Raw genomic sequence first — 23049 nt, 5'->3', positions numbered from 1 at the left:
CTTTAAGAGAGGACCACCCAGCCTTTCCATATAAGACACAATGTTGTGAGTCATAGGCATCTCCAGGGAACCTTGAACCTTACAGCAGAGTGAAAGACCGAGTCCAGGAGTTGAAGACATGAATGTGATGCATGCCGGTAAACCACAGCACCGTAATCAGGGACAGACGTGAAAACTGCCATGATAATTATTTTCCTTCTAAATAAAAGGAAAGGGGTTTTGTTCCTATAAAAATAGCCTTTTTTTTTGTCGCAATCGACGTACATGATTTTTTAGATGAAAATTAAAAGTGAGTTTATCATCTATCCAGATGCCGAGATATTTATATTCTTTGACTATTTTGATTAAAAATCCATTCTTTGTAAAAATAGATACATGTATTGTTTTAACAGTCAAGTGTGACTTAATGCGTGAATATGAACACCTGTAAAATGGTTCAATACAGCACTTGAGGTGTGAGGTGAATGAGGGGGAATTTGTGTTTGAATGGATTATAAATATGAATAGATCAAAGTGGGTTTTAAATAAAACTAGTTAATTCCATTTGCATGGCTTTCCTGAAAGATTAGTACATGAAATGAAAAACAAAGACGAGAGTCCAAACAGAACTATTTACTATATTTTGCAACTAGATCAATAAACACAACAAACTCAGACCCTTTTAAAATTGGACCTTTCACTCACACCTTTTCGACTTTGGTATATCGACCTATTATTCAGTCCCTCCAGAAATCCTTGATTATGCGGCACGTTTTCTTAAAAAATATAGAAATATATATCTTAAGAAATATGCGGCATATTTATGCAATTTTATGCAATGAAATTGCGGGAACTTGCAAAAATTCGGGAACTCGCGAAAAATGACGCTTTTCCATGACGTTCACGTGGCGTAATTATGTCACTTCAAAAATGCGGCCCCCGCATTAATATGCAGACTTTGGCTCATGATGCGTTGAATTATGCGATCGCATAATCGCGTTTTTCTGGAGGGACTGATTTTTCTAACAAATTTATTTTGCACATTTTACTAAACACCCTTATAAAAGCTGCAACTGCCACAACTTTATTTGTCCTACTCCAACCTCAAAAGAGGCGATAACCCTACTTGGGTTGAACTACATAGTTGCCTGCAAACAACCCTTGTAGGCACCTGTAGATCCAGATATTCAATCACAAAATACATGTAAACCCAAGATAGACATGTACCGGTACTTATAGTATATAGACCCATAAGTCTTTGTCTCCTTTTGATCCATTGTGCTTGTCGATGTCTATCGATGGTAAACCAGCCCTTTTTGCTGCATCTGAGCCCTGCAATCGCGGTCAGTAGTTAAGGAGAAACTTTTGACACATGCACCAATTGAAGTCCTATTTTAGTTGCTTTCAATTACAATTACAATTAGGGCATTTAGCAGACGCTGTACCAATAATGCAGAGGAAGCTTGTGAATTGAATTGACCATCATTGAAATTAGCGAAAGTTGAAGCTAAGTTACAATACCTTTTTTCTACAATGATCTTGCTGAATCTTCCAGTCATCTTCCGTCATGATGTGACTGAAAAGTCACATCATGACTTGAACTCTTTTAGTCATAATTGTTTCGAAATAAGTTTGTATCCACGCCATTACACCCGGTGACACGAAAGGCTTCAACAACACACGTTCCATTGGAAGTGGAGTAGAAATCATTTATACCGAATATTTCTGAAAGACGTTTTCAATGATTTGACAGGTAAAATCATCCAAATAATAAGAGATAAAAAAAAAAGAATAAACAAATAAGAAAGAAATTCTCTATATGCACATCTTTTAAAAAAAAACACAAAAATAATCAGGAAGAAGAAACTCTTAAAAGCAACCAAAAAGGTCTAGCGAGCCAAGCAACGACTCCGTGTACAAAAACAAGAAGCAAACAGAAGTCCGAACAGCGTCCTTCAGGGCCGGAGGGGGAGGGCAGGAGCCAGGGGGGGTCTAAGGGGCCACTCACACTAGGGCAGCGGCACCGTGCCCGAGCTCATTTGCATGATGACGCGCGGATATGCAACGTGAGCTGGACGTAGTCCTTGCGCGACCCTTCTTTCTTTATAGTGGGGAGGGGGGGAATCGCGCTGGAAGCACGGAACAGGCAAACGGCCCTAGTGTGAGTGGCCCCTAACAGGGCAGGGGTCTTCAGCGGGCCCCCCGGCGGCGCTACTGTTTCCCTGACTCTGCGTCCTCCTTCATCTTCTGCTCCTGCATGCGGCACCTCGTGGAGCCTAGGAGACAAAACGACACACACACACACACACACACACACACACAGGCACACATGAGAATGAACACACACACCCGGACACCCATTTGAACACACACACACACACACACACACTTTGGTACCATAACTGCAATAAGGGGAAGTGGTAAACCTAACGAAGAACAGGAACGTGTCTGGTATCAACAGAGTTTCCACCTACTCATCTCTGCCAGCCTCTGTATGAGAGTCGACTCCCCGGCCGCTTTGCTGAGAACGAAGGGGAAAAAGGGTTTTCAATAGTGGGAACGCTATGCATGTGGAGGGGGTGCGCACATAAATATAGATACATGTATATATGTATCCAGATGACCCACCTGCCGTCGGCCTCGTCCTGTCCGTCCATGTCGAAGCGCAGCCTCTTCAGGGGTTTGGGGGCGGAGCCCTGCTCCATGGACCTCTTCATAGAGCCGTCGCTGCTGTTCACCATCTGGTTGATCTTTTGGAAGCGGTTGGACGGCTGCGTCGCACAACACACACCACACACAACACACACAACACACGCCCAAGTGTCAACAAACAAGACCATACGGGCACGCTGAGAATAGGAGGATTCAAACAGCGTTCGCTTTACTCTACTCATCAATATTCAGGTCAAGAAAGTCACTGACCCCAAATGATTCACCGATGGAGACCAGCATCCTGCAAAGGTCACAGGAAAGACCGTTAAAGCAACTGCAGGCGTGTGGTTTGGGGGGGGCGTGTGGTTTGGGGGGGTGTGTGTGTGTGTGTGTGTGTGTGTGTGTGTGTGTGTGTGTGTGTGTGTGTGTGTGTGTGTGTGTGTGTGTGTGTGTGTGTGTGTGTGTCTGAGGTGAACAGGGCCAGGGCCCAGCGTACCTGGACCGGGGGGTCATGATGCTGGGAGACATGCGGGGGTTCTTCAGCGGCGAGATGTAGACGTTGTTGCTGCCGGGCACGCGCAGCGGGGAGCTGGGGTACTTGTAGGGGCTGCGGGGGATCTGCGGGATGGGAGACAGGGTGGGGGGCTGGAAGGGGGCACAGAGAGAGCCTGGGTGAGCCTGCATCAAAAGGGACTGAGTCTACCTGATGGAGGGTTGGTTGATGAGGGGGTAGTGGTGGTGCGAGGCTGGTGGTGGTGCTGGTGGTGGTGGTGTGAGAGGGGTGGGGACTCACCCTGGCCGAGGCGTACTGCATGATGTTGTTCTTGAGCTTCTGCATGAACACCTGGTTGTAGAAGATGATGATGGAGTCGTGGTGCGGGCCCCTGAGCTCCGTCCCCTCCGTGATCAGCACGTGCTTGAAGGTCTGCGTTCATATGATCACAAAGTCATGGCAGCCCCAAACCTCGCACGTTGTTGTGCGTCGGCCTGCCCCACACACCCGTCTCAAAGGGATGATATCGCGCCGTTTCGACTTTTCCCTTTGCTTTAGACTGTTACATGACGTATGCATGCAGGTTTTACGTCTGCTAAACTGGAAAAATCTAAAACTAAATCTAAATATGAGCCAGGGGGAGTATTCGCGCCCATCGAGAACAAACCCTCATCCCCCACTCACCTCCTGGTTGGTGTTGGGCATCGTCTTGTAGGCCGTGACGATGGTCTTGAAGCGCAGGTCCACGTTCTTCACTTTGCAGATGGCGTACATCGCCGACATGATCAGCTGCAAGAGGGTCGATGAAGGACATAAGAGGGGGTTGGGGGGGGGGGGGGGGGGGGGGTCAACAACAAGAATCTTCATAAAGACAAGAGCAGTTAAAGGACGGGGAAGAGACCGTGGCGATCAAAACACGAGACGGAGGGAGAGGAATTGATACAAATGGAGACGACATTTGAAAACAGGGACAGAGAAAAAGAGAGAGAGCCTTAAAGACAAGAATGAGATTACAAACCTCCAAATGGGGTGTGTGTGTGTGTGTGTGTGTGTGTGTGTGTGTGTGTGTGTCTGTGTCTGTGTCTGTGTGTGTGTGTGTGTGTGTGCGACAAATAGAGACTCACAGCGAGACGGAGAAACATTGACAGAGGGAAACATGACAGACAGGCTAGAGAGAGGGAGAGAGATGGACACACAGAGACGACACCGAGCCTGAGACAGACAGCCAGTGGGCGAAGGGGGTCCGGGGGGGAGCTGGCTACCTGGTCCAGGTGGCGGTCTCTCATCAGCTCGTACTGGTGCTGCAGGGTGTACTGGAGCAGGGTCCACATGAAGGGCTCCAGGTCGGGGTTGGAGGACAGCAGGTAGGAGCACAGCATGTTCAGCCTGGTGTAGGCCAGTCGGTACACTACGCGGGGCGGGGGGGGGGGGGGGGGGGGGATATGGACATTCAGGGACCACAAAACACAATGAGGCGGGTTGTAGGCTGACCACTCCACACCTCAAGGCCACGGGCGTCAGAGGTGAAAGCGAAAGTCTCGGCAGTGGCGGGTATGAGGGTTTATTGTCATCATAAAAAGGGATTTGGTGATGTGTCCCTAGTTATAAAGGTTGATGGCGGTTACAGCTTCCCTAATCTATGAATGGCTTTCTGTTCCGGGATATAGGAACAAAGTATATGGGCCACTGTCGTGAGAAACGTGCTCCGTTTTGATTGCTGTGTATCGATTGCGGGCAAAGTAGTAGGCAGTGGAAGTATTGGTGCGTGACTCTAAGCGCCAGTTCATTCATACTGAACACCCTTCTACACCTCCACTTCATAAAGTGATTAGCCCTGTACCGAGTTCACCTTTAATCATAGCGTTGCTAAGATAATATCACACTATAACATTAGGACAAACACGTTGCCACTGTTCAATACAGTCAATACATCAAATGATAAAAAAACGACGACGCTATTCAAATCACGTTTTGAATAAAGACGTGGCTTTTCATCACGCGTGAATTCGGGTCTCACGCTTTTTGTAGAAGAGGCTGAGGGAGTTGGAGCGCGGGTGTTGGGGGATCGGTGCCTGGGAGAGGGACCCCAGGCTGGTGGGGGGGGTCCCGGGGCACTGAGGGGGCGGCAGCACGCGGTAGCCCGGACGCACGGGGGACAGATATCTGGAGGGACAAATACAAACAGCTACTTAGAACCAACCCCTTCAAAACAAGGGGGAGGGGGAAGGGGAAGCGGTAAGGGGTAGAAATGGGATTGGGCCTAAAGCCCAATCCCATTTCTTCCCCTTACCCCTTCAAAACAAGGGGGAGGGGGAAGGGGGAAGGGGTAGAAATGGGATTGGGCCTTAGTCATTTCGCTTTAACCCCGAGCGACTTAGCCACTTCATGTTCCTGTGATGCCTGAGCAGGACGGTGTTTGGCCTCTTGCTAAGGATTCCTACAGGGTAGACTGCAGAGCTTGAGGATCCAACCCGGCACCTCTCAAACACGCTGGTCGCTACACGATGCGGGCCCCTGAACTTTTTTTTTTTAACAACTCCAATCACTCCCGTCTCTTCATATCAGAGATGGACGGGTTTTATGTCGGTAAAAAAGAGTCTCTAAATTCTACTAAACCATTTTGTTTGAACCTTACGACAGTCAACTATGCTATTTATCTATGCTATATCTCTCACTGACGAGACAGAAGGCAACGAACCCACAACATTGCACAGGCTGCTAGCGAGACATCTAGCCAAGCGGGTTCTTGTGTAATTCACGCACTCCCCCTTTAAGTATATTATAAAGGACAGACAAACAGCAGACTATGTCTTATATTTTGATATATTTACCAATGCATTCGTATTTGTATGCATTCATTAGAAGTGAATGACAAAAGCGACTTGAATAGTGAGCTTAAACCGCTTAAACAGGTTAGCCTTCTCCCTGTGCTCCACAGAGTGGCCGGGACCTTTAGGCCTGGGGGTCAAGCAGCCCTGCTCTGTAGCGCTGTGACCCGTCCAGAGAGTTCGGAGGACGGTTGTGTACTCACAGGTCTGCAGCGGTGTGGTTGTGCTGCAGGGGCTGGTTGAGGGTGGCGGGGGTCTCAGGCTGCTCGGCCGAGCCCTCCCCCTGGGCCTGCTTCAGCAGGTCGAACACCAGGGAGCCCTACGGAGACACCACCAGGACAGACAACACCCACATGAAAACATTAAGACAAGATAAGGTTTTAAATCAAAAAATGTAATCAAAATAAAAAAACACGTCAGAGCTGATCCATATTAACCGGGAAAAGGAAGTCTGGGGCGCCCTGATAGAGCTGCTGCCCCCGCGACCTGACGCTGGACAAATGATGGCTCTATTTGAGACATAAGGTGTTAAACTTTGTTGAGATAAAGATTTTTGAGGTTAAAATAAATAATACATTTATGAATTACATGTATGTTACATTCACGTATTGCCCGATATATATTGCATGAGATACATTTTGGTTGTGTTGTCTCAAGGGGAACTTTGTTCAATGGATTCCTACAAAAAACCCTCTGACTCACTCAGAGCAAGGAAGGAAGTCACGTGTTCCAAAGTAATACATTTGCAAGGTTGCAACTAAAGTCACTGACCCACTTTTCGTTTACACAAAGCATCTATGATTTTCTTGGGGGGATTTTTGCATGATTGGCTGAAATAATAAAATACCAATATATTTTTAACCATAATACTTCTTAATTGGGCACAAACACAAAGCAGGCATATGCAGATAATCACATACTGCTTTACAATGCAAACAAGCGAAAGAGCCATGCAGTGGCACACCCATACTTAGACCAAGCCCAGAATGTGAGCCTGCGTGTGAGAGCGCGTGTGTGTATGCGAGTGTGTGTGAGCGTGATCTAGTTTAGTATCTGCTCCTCCTCCGACGGCAGTATGAGGACAGTGCAGATCGCATGAAGACAGCGACCGCGACTAGAGACTTCACTTCAAGCGTGAGAACTGAAGGTTACGAGGACTGCTTCACAATGAGATGGGGAAACAACCTGGCTGCAGAGTTGTGGAGAGGGACATGACGACATCTCACATGCAGACGTTGGACCTTTGAACTGACGATTTGGAGGCTAAAGTCAAGGAAGTTCTCTCTGCGAATGAGGATCCTCAGAGCTGACCGACGGCACGTGAGCTTTTTACATTCAACCGCACCTGGACCTATTCTCCTGCTAATAAGGAGTATATCAGGAGGATTCAATAAATGGACTGTCCGTGGGCTTTGGACAACACCAAAAAAAAGAAAAAGGTACTTTGCAAGTTGATTTGTAATTAACACGGAAAGATACATGCCAAACAAAGGAGTAACTTTGGTTTCAGCCTATATTTTATTGGAGGCTGATAGAACAGTACTATTCGGCATGCCTGATATTCACTACATTTAACCGCTACACTACGGTAAAAACAAACATGGCAAACCTCCCGTGTAACAAAAGCGATTCCTTCAAGCACACCCTGTACAGCACCTCGTTCAGCCTGGTGTTCTTCGTCGGACTGCTCTTCAATATAGTTGCCATATACATATTTGCCTGCACGTTGAAGTTGCGCAATGAGACAACCACGTACATGATGAACCTGGTCTGCTCAGACCTGCTCTTTGTTCTCACTCTGCCCTTTCGGATCTACTACTTCATCAAACAAGAGTGGCTGTTTGGCGACATTGCGTGCAAGCTCTCCGTCTCGCTGTTCTACACCAACATGTACGGCAGCATCTTCTTCCTCACCTGCATCAGTGTGGACCGCTTCCTGGCCATCGTTTACCCCTTCCGCTCGCAGATCATTCGCACCAAGAGGAACGCGAAGGTGGCCTGCTGCGTGGTCTGGGTGGTCGTCCTGTCTGGGACTCTGCCCACCGGGTTCCTGATGGAGACCTCCTCCGATGCCAACAGGAACTCCTCCAAGTACTGCTTTGAGCAGTACTCACGCGAGCAGTGGAAGGAAGAACTGTCCAAGGTGGTGATCTTCATGGTGACCGTGGGATTCCTGCTCCCGTTCATCCTCAACGTGTACTGCGCCGTCAGGGTGCTATTGACCTTGAGGAAACCGCAAACCCTCAGCCGCGGAGGTGCCTTCAACAAGACTAAGGTCTTAAGAATGATCCTGGTCCACCTCTTCATCTTCTGCTTCTGTTTCATCCCCTACAACGTCAACCTGGTGTTCTATTCGCTGATGAGGACCAAAGCTCTGAAAGGCTGCTATGCGGAAACTGTGGTGAGGGCTATCTATCCAGTGGCCTTTTGCATAGCCGTGACCAACTGTTGCTTTGACCCCGTCATATACTACTTCACCTCAGAAACAATCCAGAACTCCATCAAGCGCAAGTCTGTAGCAGTGCGCGATAAGGTCTCTCAAGCAATGGTAATGGACAACGATGGTGGGACTTTAACCAGAAACTTTGGGACACTGAGAAACAAACTGTTCAACAATGAGTCTTCTGTCTGAATTGCACAAAAACATGTTCCTCGCACTGAATTTGGTGAAGCTCGTTAAACAGCACACCTAAATAGAGTGCAGTGATTGTACCGTACAGTGGTTTATCACCTTCTGTCATCAGTATTACATTTCACTAGCAAATAAATTGGCCAGCAGAAAATAAAAAACCCGAACAGGAACTGTAAAACTGAGTTTTTCCTCAAGTCATAGGAGATGGATACTAAAACATGATGAATATTTTCACAAACAAATGTGAAGACATTGTAAACCCCAACACAGGGTGGGCTCACCTTTCCTTATACCTCTTTAAGGGAATGGCTTGTTGAGTGAATAAGGGGAAGATACCTGCCGTTGAGATTGTTTTTCATTGTCAGCCATTTTAAGCGTGCTCGAATGAGTTCTAACGGCTGGGGGGAGTACTTTACTGCCCAGACGTGTCTGAGTGAGTCTGAGTTGGACTTTCATCGCCATGCCGCCAATGCGACATCATTAACCATATGTGCCAATCTTATATCCCTCTTCCAGCTTGCATCATGTAGATTGTTCTGCCCAACTCGACAACTCAAATCAAAGCTGACATTTACATCAGCTTTTTCTGTGTTGTTCTCAAAGACCATCGTATTGTCCAAACAATGTCACCAATGTTTTCTTTTAAATTATTCCATCTGATTTATTCTATATTTGGTAATGCTGTATTGAGGTAATATATGTGGAGTTTGTAAGAGTATAGTGATGTATATATATATATATATATTTGTACTAAATCCAACAAAGAGAGCCATGTATTTGACTGAAGATCTTTCCTAGACATATTTAGAGAAGTACCCCGTTATTCTGCTTGACGCAATGATGTTTAATGCTTCTTTATAATGAAGGTGCAGAAAGTGGTAGTACAGGCTGATACCATGACTCCACAGTGAGTCAATACTAATATACAGTTATTTCAGGTGTGGTCTGTGAAGTCTCCCCAGGTTTGCATGCTAGAATATCAGGTAGACCAGAGCTGCAGGTTTTTTGAATGCCTCTGTGACGCAATCGATAAACTCCAGGAAAGGGTTGTCACACAACTTCCATCAAAGGCATAACGCCCTATTCCTTCACACATTTTGAAATTACTATCAACCAGGATGTGGTTGAGGATTATCAACAGAAAATGTGGGAATCTCATGCTGGTGAATGATGTTTACACAAAGCTTAAATGGTTAACAGTATCCAGACACACAAAGGAAGCCTGAAACAGAAAGCATACGGCCTCGTAAAAACAATGTTTTGCAGGAGTTATGCATTCCTTCTGATGCACTTTCCTTCAAGTTAAGACAGTCCCTAGCCTGCTCTTCTGGTAAGATGGATATTCAAGCACAGGCAAGTAAGTGCGTGTCTTCCACCGTGAAAACATGCAGTTCATTCCTCAATGACAGCAGCGGTATTTTACCAAGTGCATCTCTGGCTCACCCGCATAAGACAGATGTAGTGATGTGGCGAATCAAACAAATAGCAATCCATGAAAACACAACAAGCTCGACCATCAACCATGATTTATCGAACTTTGTGGTACTAAATGTACTAGTAAGTTGCTAATTTAGAACTTACGAGTACTAAATGAGCCCCTGACTAGATCTTCAGTCAACGGTACTTGGGAGAGACGTGCGCGCGCATGTTTTAATGAGCGAGTGAGTGAGTTAGTGAGTGAATGAATGAGTGAACGAGTGAGTGAAAGACTGTGCATGTGGGCGTCAGCTGAAGAACGCTGCCATCACCACTAGTGTATGCACTCGTACAGCATCATATCAACAACAGCTCTACCTGCGCATCAGCTGACTGGAACGGTGCCTTCATCGAGAGCTCATCACGATGACTGAATTGTAAATCAGGTAAGTGAAAGTTTATTTTATGTTCAATTCATTAAACAAAACCTATCAATCCATCTCTATGAATTTAACTTAATTTGTAGATCCGATTTTTTTTATAATAATATTCTTTTCTAATTATTACCATTTCATTTTTCAATTATAGACCGAATTTGAGAAGTAATCAAAAAATATGAATTCATCAATTCGATTGTTTTTTTTTATGACATGGCTTGGATTCATCATCTTCTCTTGCTTTAGTTCTTCACTAAAGCGAGACCTATAACAATTGACTATGTCATTTGAAATATTTATAGGATTTGATATTGGTTCTATTCCAAATTAGGATTATATTAGGGGCAGTTTGTAGACCTCCATAAAATTCTGTTTGGACAGTGGAAAATTGTTATCAGGTGTGTTTGTCTTTGAATGTATTACCAGAAGCAGAAGTGGCAGTTAAATTCAGTTCACAGAATCCCACCGCCGCGCCCCCAATAAAACCGCCGCATACCACTTTCATACCGTACCTCTGCATATTGGCGCCTCATAAACAACGTACCCATTTTGCAATCATTTAAGTGCATGCTTGTCCCAAACGGCGCAGCCAAAGCATCCGCATCCATGTCATGCCTCGCTCACAACCGCTTCACATCCTCCAGCCATGAAGAGCACACATCAATAAAGCCTGCAGGCGACGACACGGCGACGCGCGTCATCCGCCATGGAGCCGTGGAACACGACCGCGGGGCCCTCCCCCGCCCGGTCCAACTGCACCCTGGACACCAGCTACCGCTTCACCTTCTACCAGGTCTCCTACGGCGCCATCTTCCTCGTGGGCCTGGCCACCAACGGCCTCGCGCTCCACCGGCTCTGGCGCTCCCCGCGCGCCCTCAACAGCACCGCGGTCTACATGGCCAGCCTCTCCGTGGCCGACGCGTGCTTCGTGGCCTCCCTGCCGCTGAGGATCTACTTCTACCACCGGCGGGGACGGGCCTTCTCCGCCGCGCCGGCCGGCCGCGCCGCGTGGCCCCCCGGCGGCGCCTTCTGCCAGCTCACCTTCGCCGTCAAGTACGTCAGCCTCTACGGCGGCGTCTTCTTCCTGGCGTGCATCGCCCTGGACCGCTACCTGGCCGTGGTGCACCCGGCGCGGTCGGCCCTCCGCCGGCTGCGCTTCGCCCGGTGGCTGAGCGCCGCCGTCTGGTGCGTGGTGCTGGGGCTCAGCGCGGGCCTGCCCCTGCTGCGCTACGCCGGCCTGGTGTCCCCCCGCCGCCACCACCCCTGCCTGCTGGACCCCACCTCCCGCCGGCAGCGGCCCCTGATCCTGATGGCGCTGGGCCTGGTGCTGGGGGCCTTCCTGCTGCCCGCCGCGCTGCTGCTCTTCAGCTACTGCCGCGTGCTGAGCGTGCTGGGACGGCGGCGCTGCCACCGCCGCCGCCGCCGGCGCCGGCGCCGCGCGCTCACCGTCATCTACTGGGTGCTGGCCGTGTTCCTGCTGTGCTTCGCGCCCTACCACGCCAACCTGCTGGTCTACACCCTGAGCCACGTGGGGCTGCTGCCCGCGTGCAGCCTGGCCCGGGCCAGCATGGCGCTGCACCCCGTGGTGCTGTCGCTGGCCAGCGCCAACTGCTGCCTCAACCCGCTCGTCTACTACTTCTCCAGCGGCCCGGTGCACCGGGAGCCGGCAGCGGGGTCAGCCGCTGAGGCGCTGGCACGGTGCCCAGAGGCCCCGCGGTAGAGCGGCACGCTCAGGGGGGGGGGACTGGGCATCATGATACGCGAGGGGGCCACGGCGGGCCCCTCATCACTGCAAGAGGTGTACACAATGTTGTCGAATGTGCTTAGCCTAGCGCGTGTCCAGTTTTGTCGATTAAACCAAAGGCCATTTTGTGAAACGTATTAATCATTTAATGCCACATATTTTCTGAATGGTTTAAACCGGAGTGTTGGATAACACGATTCAAACACCAGCCGCTTTGCAGGCTCGCAGGCCAACAGAGCGTGGAGGGCGCTTCCCGCGAGCGGATGCACACGTCAAAGCAGACGCTGCTGTGTCGACCCACTCACCTTCCTCCAGGCCAGGGTCTCCATGATGAGGTGCTCGCAGATCTCCAGGTGCTTCACGATGTCTTTGCTCAGGCTGGGCTCCGCCTTGATGAAACTCTCGATCACCTTGTAGAAGTCGAAGGCGGCCAGCTCGAACACGTCCAGGATCCAGGGGAAGCTAAGGTCCGACTCCGCGGGCTCCCCGTTGCCGCAGGTCGCGTGGGTGTACCCTCCTGTCTTCACACCGGGGCCTGTACCGCACCGGGACCCGTTTATTATTACAGGGACATCATGTTGCTCGACAGCGGTGCGCTGTGTTTGTTGGACAGCGGGCCTACGATGCGTTCTTATTCACGCACGTCAAACACGGCAGATGACCAGAGGAGGACTCACCTCCGTAAGTTGCCATGACTACTTGCAACGCACAGGCCAAGAGTGAGGTGTGGAAGGTGGAGTCATTGAGGAGTTTACTGGAACGGAAATGGACATGATTTATTATGACGGTGCCCTGTAAACACTGTTAACGCAGAGTAACAACACATGCATTAGCAGTGGAAAATGAAAGAATACGTTCACATTTGCACAAGATGTTGGTCATCCTCTTGACTGGAGCTCTGACGTACCTGAAGTTCTGCACAGAAAGCCTCTTTTCCTCCTGGAAAAATGTAACACGTGATTAGGAGGGAGAATCCGTAGGAGGGCATGGTTGATGATGATTGGATTAGACGGAAGCATCGTATGCATCATATATAATCCTGTTAAACAGCAGTTGATTCTAGAAACGCAACACTAATAATGATTCTGACACTAGCTAATTGGCTAAAATGTTGCCATTTCAAGACAAACAATATGTGGCTATCCCTTAAGAGGCATCCTATAAACTAAAAAAGATGATCGATACCAGCTGAACTGTTTGTGTCCCCGGACCCTCAAATTTATATTGGGTTTTATATCCATTTTTGCTATTGAATAAAAGATTAATTATTAAATCATCATTCATGGTTGTGTTCTTTGTTTGACTAATTTGGATGGCACTGCATGTTATAAAAACAACAAATTATATCAATAATAGAAAAGGCTGAACGAATACAAGTAAACTAACGAGAGAAGGGCCGTACGAGCCTAAACTAAAATCACCACAATAATAATAAATACTTGCCGATTTGAGCATGGACTCCATGACTTTGTAATACTGCCGGACCCCCAGTGTAAACCTCTGGGGAGTGAGCACAACCACAAACCAGTTAATAAAACACGACTTAAACCACGACTTAAGCCACGACCACGCCAGCCCCCAGAGCACCCTGAACGCGCGGGTACTGCCCCCGCCCCGAGCGTAGTGAGCGCTACCTGTCTGCCGGTGTCGGCCATGCGGGGCCCGGCTGCCGAACAAAACCTCTGGCCGAACATCTGTCCCAGGGTCTCCACGCGCCGCAGCACCCCGTCGGTGGGGTCCACCGTGCAGTTCTACAGCGGGGTACAGAGGGCACAGGGTGAGCCACACACATCTACATTTAGGGGCTTTTGCTGACAAAAAACGACAACCATTCACGCACACGTTCACACAACGCCCTGCGGAGTCCACCCCGCGGGGCGACAGCCAGTTCGCCGGGGGCAGTCGAGGTCTCGCTCAGGGACACCTCGACACTCAGCCGGGAGGAGCCGGGGATCGAACTAGCAACCTTCCGGTCGCCAGCTAACCCCGTTGTACCGCCTGAGCTACGGCCGCCAACACCACACACCGCCTCGCCCCCCCACGCCCCCACAGAGAGGATTCGGATGCGCGTCATGCGGCGGAGGAGTGGAAGACGTGTTCACGTGAAGACCTACTTTGAAATAGATCACGAGGTTGGCGGAGGGCTGGTCCCCGGTGGAGGTGAGGTCCAGCCTTAGCTGCTGGATGGAGCTCATGGCGGCTCTGGGAGAGAGGGAAAACAGGGAGATTGAGAGTCACCAAACGGGCCACCCGTACAACGCTCGATAGTTATCACATCGTTGAGGTCGGCCCGACATCCATCATATACCATGGTGATTAGTAGAAATAAATAAAAGGGTTTTACACATTTCTTAATATGATTATTAGAGTAGCTTCTTTGATGCTACTTGAGTTGAGTCTGCTGGATTCCAGTGTTTTTGCATTTTTGTCCCATATGTAGGCTTAATTACCCAGAAAGCCTCTGTGATGTTAATAAAAAATAGTTTTGTCTGAAAGGTTATCAAGTATCATTGTCCCCCATATTAAAGGGCAACTTCATCATTCATGTAGATTTTTAAATATATTGAATACATAATTGAATACATACATAGTAAAAAAATATAGCTAATGGTAATATGTTTAACATATTTATCCTACTTCATTTAAGAATGCTTGATTCTGATTGGCTGGGAGGAGGGCATTAACCCGGCAGGTGGCCCGCTGACTTGTCGGTTCTACTTGCTGCTGACTGAGCACAGCGTCATCAAATAGTAGATCAATACGCCGCTTGTATCTCAGCCTTCCAAACGAGAGCTGGTAAATTGTGAAAATGAATTAAACTGTAATCAGATAACGCGGTTATATGCTATAGACCCTAGAGTATCTGTGGTATAAAGGCTGGGACGAATTTCAAATTATAAATATGTACAATCCATAACGTTAGCTCTCTGGCTTATAGCTCAGCGGACTAGAATACCTCCCGTTGGCAAGTCGTAGCTAAGGTCCGCCCTATTTACTGGAGGAGTGAACAACGTTTCCGTTGCATAAGAGGCTTACGGGAGGGTAATGATTGTTCCAGGTTTTAGTCGAACCCTCAGGCGTAACCAGGGAAACTAAAATATGGCATGTGAAAAACTTTATATTTGGATTGTAAAACGCACAAAAATATAAATGAATGATCTTTATTTCTTTTCTTTGGCAAGTGACCATGGTATAAACGGGATATGCCCTTCGAGGTGTCCAAAACATGTTTGATCGATCGTAATTAAAGGGGACTACTTTTTGAGGGAGATGAACTCAAACAGAGTATACATTTAATAAGCATGCAATACGAATAAGAAAAAGCATAATTATTAAAGTATTTGAATTGTTTTATTATGTTGGCAAGCAAGAAGTAGGATAAACGGGATAAACACCTCAAGGCAGGGCAATAAACAGTTTTATATGCCCGGCTCGTGGACGGCTTACTGCCCTCGACCTCTACTCGAGCGTTAAGCCGCCCACGAGCTGCGCATTTCAAACTGTTTATTGCCCTGCCTCTCGTGATTATCCCTTACTTAATACATTTTAATATATTTTTTATTCCCATAATACCTAAGCGATAAGCTATATTGAATTAATTAATTAAGGGGAAAAGATATCTCCAACCCACAAAGTAATATTACATACTAGAATTTGTACTGTAAGTTTGATTTTCAGTTCAAGATGTACTTTAATTACTGGGACATTGGCTATTCAGTCATCAGGTTTCTAATAAAGTGAAATATTGTTAATTTCCGACAGTGTCAAATGTGATGGAGGGGTGGGGGTGCCAGCCGATTAATCGGCTCCCTGCTTTTTCCTTCTCCAAACAATCGTCATTATGTCGGCCTATAACAATCCATTAATCGGTCGACCTAGAAGAGTACGGTAGCAAACTGAAACGGTTTCCTTTTTGAGTTGGTGGCATTGAGGAACCCCTAGTAGTTCATTACCTGGGTATACCCATGCTGCCTTGCGCGTAATTTCATTTCGCGCTGCTAGGCAGCCTGGATTCAAGGGATCCGATTTTCGCCTAAGATAGGGAACCAATCACAGAACGGGGAGGGACGGCGAGACGATGACGACGTCTATGCGACACACCGAAGCTTGTAGTTTACGGATCCAAAATGGCAGCAGACGCGTTACCGTTCAATGCAGCCTTAGATAGTGTTCCAAGTGGTTTATAGCGCACGTTTATTTTGAAAAAATAGCAACTTTCGGCATTAAACTCTTTCATTACCAAGAAGGATGTCTTTGCTACCGACAGGTTTTGATTGGCTATGAGCTACGTACAGACTCATTCGATAGACATTCGTAGCGCCCAATAAACCGCTCTGGGCAATCGTAAACCACGCCTCAAATACGAGAAATGAATGGGTGGTTCCCAGACCGCATCTCAATGTAGATTGAGATGAGGTCTGGCGTTAGCCAGGCTAGTAGTTCATGGGAAACGGTTAGGGCTTGCTACGCTCGCCTGCCCCTGCTTCCAAGTCCCAATCCCATCAGAGCTGGGTCGAGCACCCAAAGCAGGACCCAGGGGGAAATGCAAGCATGTCTTGTGGTGGTTTTGGGTTCTACTTGTCATGTGACTGAGTGGAAATGTATAAATCAAAGCCTATACACACACACACACGCACTGATGGTCAGAGTTCCTCACTCTTCCACGCAATGTGTACCATGGGGTCAGAGAGGGGGAGGGGGCGGTTACCTGATGGGGGTTTGCGGTGGGATGAGCACGGCCTCTTCCTCGGGCTGGTTCTTCTTGGGGGTCCTCTCCGCCGCCTGCGATCTGAAAGCACGCGAGTCCCGTTGTTCAACATAGCACTTAGGAGAGGAACCTCTGAAGTCCTTCATTAAAAGAAAACCCCAAAGATTTACATTTTACACTGAAGGCGTCTAGCAGACGCATTTAAGTAAAGCCACTCACATTAAGTTAAGATTAATTTTTCAGAAGACGGTGAAACAACAATATATAGCTGCCGGTACAGTTAGGATGGCATTGGTCACAGACCCGAGTGCCAGCACTAACAATCGCTAGGTTAACCCATTCCCTGTATACAACAAACCGCTATGTACTATAACTAAGTACGACATAAAATAAATGCGTACGTTAAGTGCCAGGAACGCACAACATACAATAAGTCGGAAGGGTAGGAGGAGGTGGCAATGCAGCGTCCAGGTACATAAAGGGAACGGGATCCTTACGGGTGCGACGTGGGGCCGAGCAGGGTCTGGTCCCCGTCCAGAAAGAGGCGCCCGTCAAAGTCTCTGGCCCTGAGGTGCATCTCTTCATACTGCCTGCTCAGCTCGCTGGCCTGCGAGGAGGTGGCGGAACGGATTCAATGTTATGCACTGCGGTAACGCACTAAATAGGACGTCGACATCCGTTAACATTCTCAACATGGATACCTTATTCGCTGGAGGGTATGTCTTCTGTTAAAATAACATACACTCAAACATGACCCAATCTGTCACTATGGTACAAACTTGACGAGCCAAAGTCAAGTTACTAGTAAAATGACAAATGTTCTAAAACAATGCATTATTGAAGATGTATATAATCAATTCCAAGTTAAAGGGGAGGCCTCCATACATCAAGGGCATTGTGGTAAGCCATGTCAGGACAGACAAACGAAGAAAATGTAATCTCACTATAAATAATCTCCAATGACATAAAGATTTCCTTTCCCCTTATCTAACCCACCCATTTGAACAAACAGCGGCCTATTATTGACTACCCAATACAACGTCCACCATAACCCAGTTTCCTGGAAACCGCTGTAATTACACCCGTCTGTTATATCCTTACTCGAGAGGAGCGAGTGCAATTTTAAAAAGTAACAGCGGCGCCCTGTCTCAAGCCGTTCTAAATAAACAGACCTGGAATTTGACGACGACATTCTTGTTTGAGTGGTTATTGCAACAGAACAGGATACGTTAATGGTAAATGGTATTCAACAGAAAGTTGTACTGAGGGTACTTGCAAGATTGTATTACACTGCCGTAGCGCGTCTGATAAATGACACGGTTGATAAAAGGATTTTAAAACAGTATGAAGGTAACGGAATACATCGTCAAACAAGGCAAACACACAAGGGCAACATTTGCACTCAGTCTCTTAGTGTGTCGTGGGTTGCGTATCGCTACCGTGACGGTAGCGATGCGCCCCGTCACAATTACATCAAACCTAAAAGAACATCCTGGGTAAGCAGCTTTTTTTTTTTTTTTGTATTTTGCCATCCTTAAACGTCTGCCTATATATTGGGGAGATGGGCCTGTGAAGCCATTTGAGAATGAAACTGCAAGAAGGAACTATATAGATACAATTAATTGGCCTTTCTGAGAAACACTAACCATGACTTTTGAGAAGTTCCGGGGGATGATTGAAGTCGCTTTAAATAATGGATTGCTTGTGTTTTAAATAGCTTTCTTAATTTTCCCATTGTATATACATCCATTATTTGTATTTCTGTTTTTATTTGCATGTTGTAATCAGGGCGTCATTGAAAAAGAGAGCCTGCTCTCAATGGCCATTTTAAATAAATAACTAAATGTTCTAATCTATGATGGGTAATGATTATTTGAAGATAGGGCGTAAAGTTGGACTGGGTGCGACCTAATGGTCTCTTTATATCCAAACTGCAGCAATAACAGTCAGAGTCATCACCCCGGCCGAGCTTACCTGGGGAAGATCCTGGGATCTCGAGAGGTCCATCGACTCCAGGAAAGCACAGAAGCTGTTCTTGTACACATTCTTCACCTGCAAAGAGCCCGGCCAATGGGGAGGCAGAGGTTAAACAAACCCGCCCATGAGAATGGAAGGGTAAACAGACCATCCAATCAGGAGGTAGACATTTACAGACTAGGCAATAAGGAGTCAGAAGGTAAAAAAAGAAAAAGGAAAAAGAGAAGGCAGAAGGTAAACAGACCAGCCAATAAGGATACACAAGTTAAACAGACGGGCCAATAAGGAGGCAGAAGTTAGCAGAACAGCAAACGCAGAAGGAGAAGTCAAAAAGTCCAGCCAGTGAGGAGGGGAACAGAGAAGCAGAAGCAGAACCAGTGGGACACAGCGATGTTAAGGTGGTGTGCTTAGCGTGGACTCAGTACCTCCTCTGGGTTACAGTCGTTCTCCTCGCACAGCGTTTCCAGCAGCTGTACGTCCAGCTCAGGCTCCGGGGGCCGGGGCTTGGCTTTGCTCTGGTTGCGGCGGGAGGTTCGCGTCGGCGGACTCTGGGCTTTGCTAATGGAGGATTCTGAAACAGCATTAAAAGGACATTAGTTAGCATACTGGGATGGGTAATTAGTTTTGGGTCTATTACCGTTAGCTTAGCAGGAGTGAGTTAAATCTATGTCATGTATTGGAGTAGCTTAAACTAGGTATTCTTCACACATTGGAAATCATTTCCTTACATTATATCAATACTAATATAAATATTATGTAAATACGAAATTTCCACCACTCTTGGAGCCAAAACCATTACACAACAAAGACAGCGACTATTTTAGAAGCTGTTTGAGGCCCCTGGAACAATGAAGAGAGCGTGGACATTTTGACGTTGGCACTCTTATCAGAGATTTGAGAAGTGAGTGATGGGAAGATGATATAAACAGTGGGCCGGGGTGGGGGGGGTGGTTAGGTGTGTGTGTGTGTGTGTGTGTGTGTGTGTGTGTGTGTGTGTGTGTGTGTGTGTGTGTCTCGCTCTCTCTCTCTCACGGTAGAGGGGCTGCAGAGCGCCCGCGGGGCAACGCTTGATGAAGAACTCGAGCACACACAGCAGCAGCTGGAAGGCGATGACCAGGTCGTCCTCCATCTGCAGAGCCCTTCCTGTAGGAGCAGCAACACACTCTCAGTGTTGGGTTGGGGGCACGGTGCCCCACTGGAAAACAATAGGCAACAGAGGGGGCTCCTCGGTGTGCACATCGTGAGATGACAGAGTAAGATGGAAACGATGTTATTATCTGGGTGGTTGGGGGAGCGTGGGTCTGAGAGGATGGACGCCCGTACCTTTGGCTAGCAAAAACATCGTCCAACAGGTGTGCTGCATCTCCTTCTCCCTAAGAAGAGAACAGACGTAACGATAGTTAGGTTATTATAACTCTAGTTCTATGATTGTAGGCTTGTCCCGTCGAGGCTTCGCCTTATGGGCTTGTCGCGACAAGTGGAGACGGTGTAGCCTACATGAAATAGAACATTGAATATCACATTGCACAGGGATGGGACGATTAAGGGTTCAAGGGAATGAAATAGAAAGAATAATCATGACCACTTACTTGACAGAGTCAGCCGAAAAGATTTTCATGCATGTTCTGAAGCGGGGAAAAAGATGAAGGATGTCATTCGTAAAATGTTCGTAACAAATTCTACTGTGAATTCAATCTTGACCTCAACCACTCAGTAATCCATCCTAACATCTAGATCAGGGTAATATCCCATCCCTGAACTAGACACACTGAATGGATACAGTGTCTCTGATCAGCCTAACCCATGCACACACGCACACACGCACACGCACACACACACACACACACACACACACACACACACACACACACACACACACACACTTTGTTTATATCATCTTCCCATCACTCACTTCTCAAATCTCTGGTACAGCGCCAGCGTCACGTCGTATCTCTTCTCCAGATGGGTCAGAACCGAGTGAACTCGGCTACTGATGGTGTCCATGTTCACGTCCAGCTTCCTCACCAAGGACAGAAACTGCTTCACACTGCAAACAGAGACAACGGGTGTGATTGCAAATCGACTAAGCATTTCGGATCATTTTAAGAAATAAATGTGGACGTCTCAACATCAAGAGACACACAAGAAGAGGTAAAAGAAGAATTTGGCAACTTGTGAAAATAAATGTTGTCTGTTTGTTGAAGTCATTGTCGATGATTAACTTAATCTGCTGAATGTGTTAACTGCATATAAAACGCTGATTATCTAACATAATCAGTGTTTTATATGCAGTTAACACATGTTACTTACTTCAGTTCCACAGCTTTCTGCATCTGAGTGAGGGTGAAGCTGGCCACATCCATGTCCGTCGAGGTGACGTAGAGACATACACCCCACATCCTCCGCTGGGTGTCCTACCGACACAAGGACAGGAATAACACCGTCACCAACAACATTACAATATACACCATTTAAATCTAGGTAAGGACGAGACACTAAACAGAGCTATTATTATTGATTATTTTATGCAAAGTGACTTATAGTGAGATCAGACACATGCCATTAACAAGTAGGTAGGTATCTTGCACAAAGATGCCGACAGCTACTCTCAGGCCATTGGGTATGGAACCAGACCTTTCAGCTGGAAGACCCGATTCTTTATATGCATGCATGTAGACACGGGTACTTCTGATGATTTATATAATCAATGTGATTCTGACTGCTTACTACACAGGCTTATGATTTGCCTGCCCTCCCTCACTCGGTTTCATTCACACAATGCATTATTCAAAATGGTGAGATTGCCAATGTTGTAACCGGTTTGTAACGTATGGTGTTCTGAGCAGACGACCAAAATAGAAACCCCTCATCTTGTTTCGATATATCCACACTATGGGGAGGTCCGACCAGAGCTCCAGCGAGTTGTTGTTTACATGCAGGAGGGTACACGACTTAGAGTCTACTGGTTGGATCGATTGTCCCTAAACGGTGTCTGTGTACTAGATAATAACAAGGGTATAACATAAAATGTACTACATACTTACAGGGGTATAACATTAAAGGTACTGGATACTTACAGGGTTATCCTCTATGGATTTCTGAACAGACTTCCAAAATGTCCATGCTTGGTCGCACACTAAGTCAGTCACTTGGAGGGTCATGCAAAGGCCCACGAAGTCCTCGTCTTTCTCTTTGTGTCTGTCGTTTGAGGACACACATAATACAGAATCAAATGTGAAGATAAGTAAACAAAATATGTTGTATAAAGGAAAGTGATGACAGTAATACAATGTGTTAATAACCGCAATCAGTTCGAGTGCTAAAGTAATCTGAATTAACGGGGAATAACAGTGTTATCTTGGAGGTTGTATCGGTTTGCTTACTTTTTAATAGATAATTCTGCGTTGTCCTTTTTGTCTGGGGGTGGACTTTTAACACTGGGCTTCACTTCCTTGTTCTGTGTAGTCCCGGAGTTGCGTTTTTTAGGTGGCATTTTTAGGGGAATCGCGTATTGTGAATGTTTTTTAAAGTATTTCTAATTCATTTATCAAAATAAAACAACTGTCAAGTACGTTTACTACGTTTAAATGGCACCACACGCGTCTCAAAACAAACGCCGAGAGACTTCCTGTCGAGAGACTTGTGGGTGTGCTCGTTTCGTGTGTTCGGATCGCGCGATGTTGTGCTGCGACCAACCGTCCCATATATCAACCTATTACCGGTTATTGTGTTTCAACTCGCCATGTATTGGCAACCAACAGGATCACGTTCAATTCAAGTTGCATCGTCATAGTGTCAAATTACCGTTAATTATGATTTTGGATGGTGAAATAGGAGTTAGCTAACATTTGTTCACTGGGTCAGGTGACATCTCCAAATTGTATGTAAACGAGCGTACCGACGACTCAAAAACGCGGGAAAAGTTAATGCAACATCCGTCTGAAGTATATATCCCGCCAACTCGAGGTACAACAAATAAAGGAGGAAACTTCATAAGGTGTCTAGTTTGACATCTAAACCATAGACGTATACACGATTAAATATGGATCCGTTATTATATTTATTTGGATTCATCGTCAATAATAATCCTACCCGTTTTTTTCCAGTAGAGGGCAGCCTTTGTTAAACATCCGTTTTTTAACAGCGCCAATAGACTATTGGAGATTACAAATAATAAGAAAAT

At 46.9% G+C, this 23049-nt stretch overlaps 3 protein-coding genes across 3 annotated transcripts; 2 read left to right on the top strand and 1 right to left on the bottom strand.

Annotated features, from left to right (window-relative positions):
- Positions 1–597: 597 nt before the first annotated feature.
- Positions 598–22524, bottom strand: rb1 (retinoblastoma 1). The gene is made up of 28 exons (XM_060056572.1): positions 22250–22524; positions 21944–22064; positions 21177–21280; positions 20779–20913; positions 20456–20491; positions 20190–20239; positions 19899–20009; positions 19292–19437; positions 18864–18941; positions 17387–17496; positions 16890–16970; positions 14296–14383; positions 13816–13932; positions 13625–13681; positions 13089–13120; positions 12859–12935; positions 12487–12716; positions 6156–6271; positions 5142–5287; positions 4387–4532; positions 3809–3913; positions 3425–3556; positions 3128–3276; positions 2902–2932; positions 2608–2750; positions 2454–2500; positions 1557–2255; positions 598–1521 (listed from the first exon to the last, which is right to left on the bottom strand). Exons 1-27 carry the CDS (start codon positions 22357–22359, stop codon positions 2191–2193), a joined length of 2763 nt encoding a protein of 920 aa, XP_059912555.1. The 5' UTR covers positions 22360–22524; the 3' UTR covers positions 598–1521; positions 1557–2190.
- Positions 6952–9352, top strand: LOC132461480 (lysophosphatidic acid receptor 6-like). The gene has a single exon (XM_060056593.1). The coding sequence runs from the start codon at positions 7553–7555 to the stop codon at positions 8582–8584; it is 1032 nt and encodes a 343-aa protein (XP_059912576.1). The 5' UTR covers positions 6952–7552; the 3' UTR covers positions 8585–9352.
- Positions 9505–13460, top strand: LOC132461481 (lysophosphatidic acid receptor 6-like). The gene is made up of 2 exons (XM_060056594.1): positions 9505–10446; positions 11082–13460. Exon 2 carries the CDS (start codon positions 11144–11146, stop codon positions 12155–12157), a length of 1014 nt encoding a protein of 337 aa, XP_059912577.1. The 5' UTR covers positions 9505–10446; positions 11082–11143; the 3' UTR covers positions 12158–13460.
- Positions 22525–23049: the final 525 nt, after the last annotated feature.

Source organism: Gadus macrocephalus, chromosome 7 (genome assembly GCF_031168955.1).
Source record: "Gadus macrocephalus chromosome 7, ASM3116895v1".
Taxonomy (NCBI): Eukaryota; Metazoa; Chordata; class Actinopteri; order Gadiformes; family Gadidae; genus Gadus; species Gadus macrocephalus.
The sequence above is the reverse complement of the archived record's forward strand: the minus strand, read 5'-3'. Positions and strand labels throughout refer to the sequence as shown.

What these genes read in the sequence shown, in the direction of transcription:
- LOC132461480 (XM_060056593.1), top strand. Translation starts at nt 7,553, where the DNA reads ATGGCAAACCTCCCGTGTAACAAAAGCGATTCCTTCAAGCACACCCTG.
- LOC132461481 (XM_060056594.1), top strand. Translation starts at nt 11,144, where the DNA reads ATGGAGCCGTGGAACACGACCGCGGGGCCCTCCCCCGCCCGGTCCAAC.
- rb1 (XM_060056572.1), bottom strand. Translation starts at nt 22,359, where the DNA reads ATGCCACCTAAAAAACGCAACTCCGGGACTACACAGAACAAGGAAGTG. An exon ending in TGGCCGACACCGGCAGACAG is followed by an intron (nt 13,682 to 13,815) that starts GTAGCGCTCACT and finishes CTCACTCCCCAG; the next exon opens with AGGTTTACACTGGGGGTCCG. An exon ending in CTTTCTGTGCAGAACTTCAG is followed by an intron (nt 12,936 to 13,088) that starts GTACGTCAGAGC and finishes TTTCCGTTCCAG; the next exon opens with TAAACTCCTCAATGACTCCA.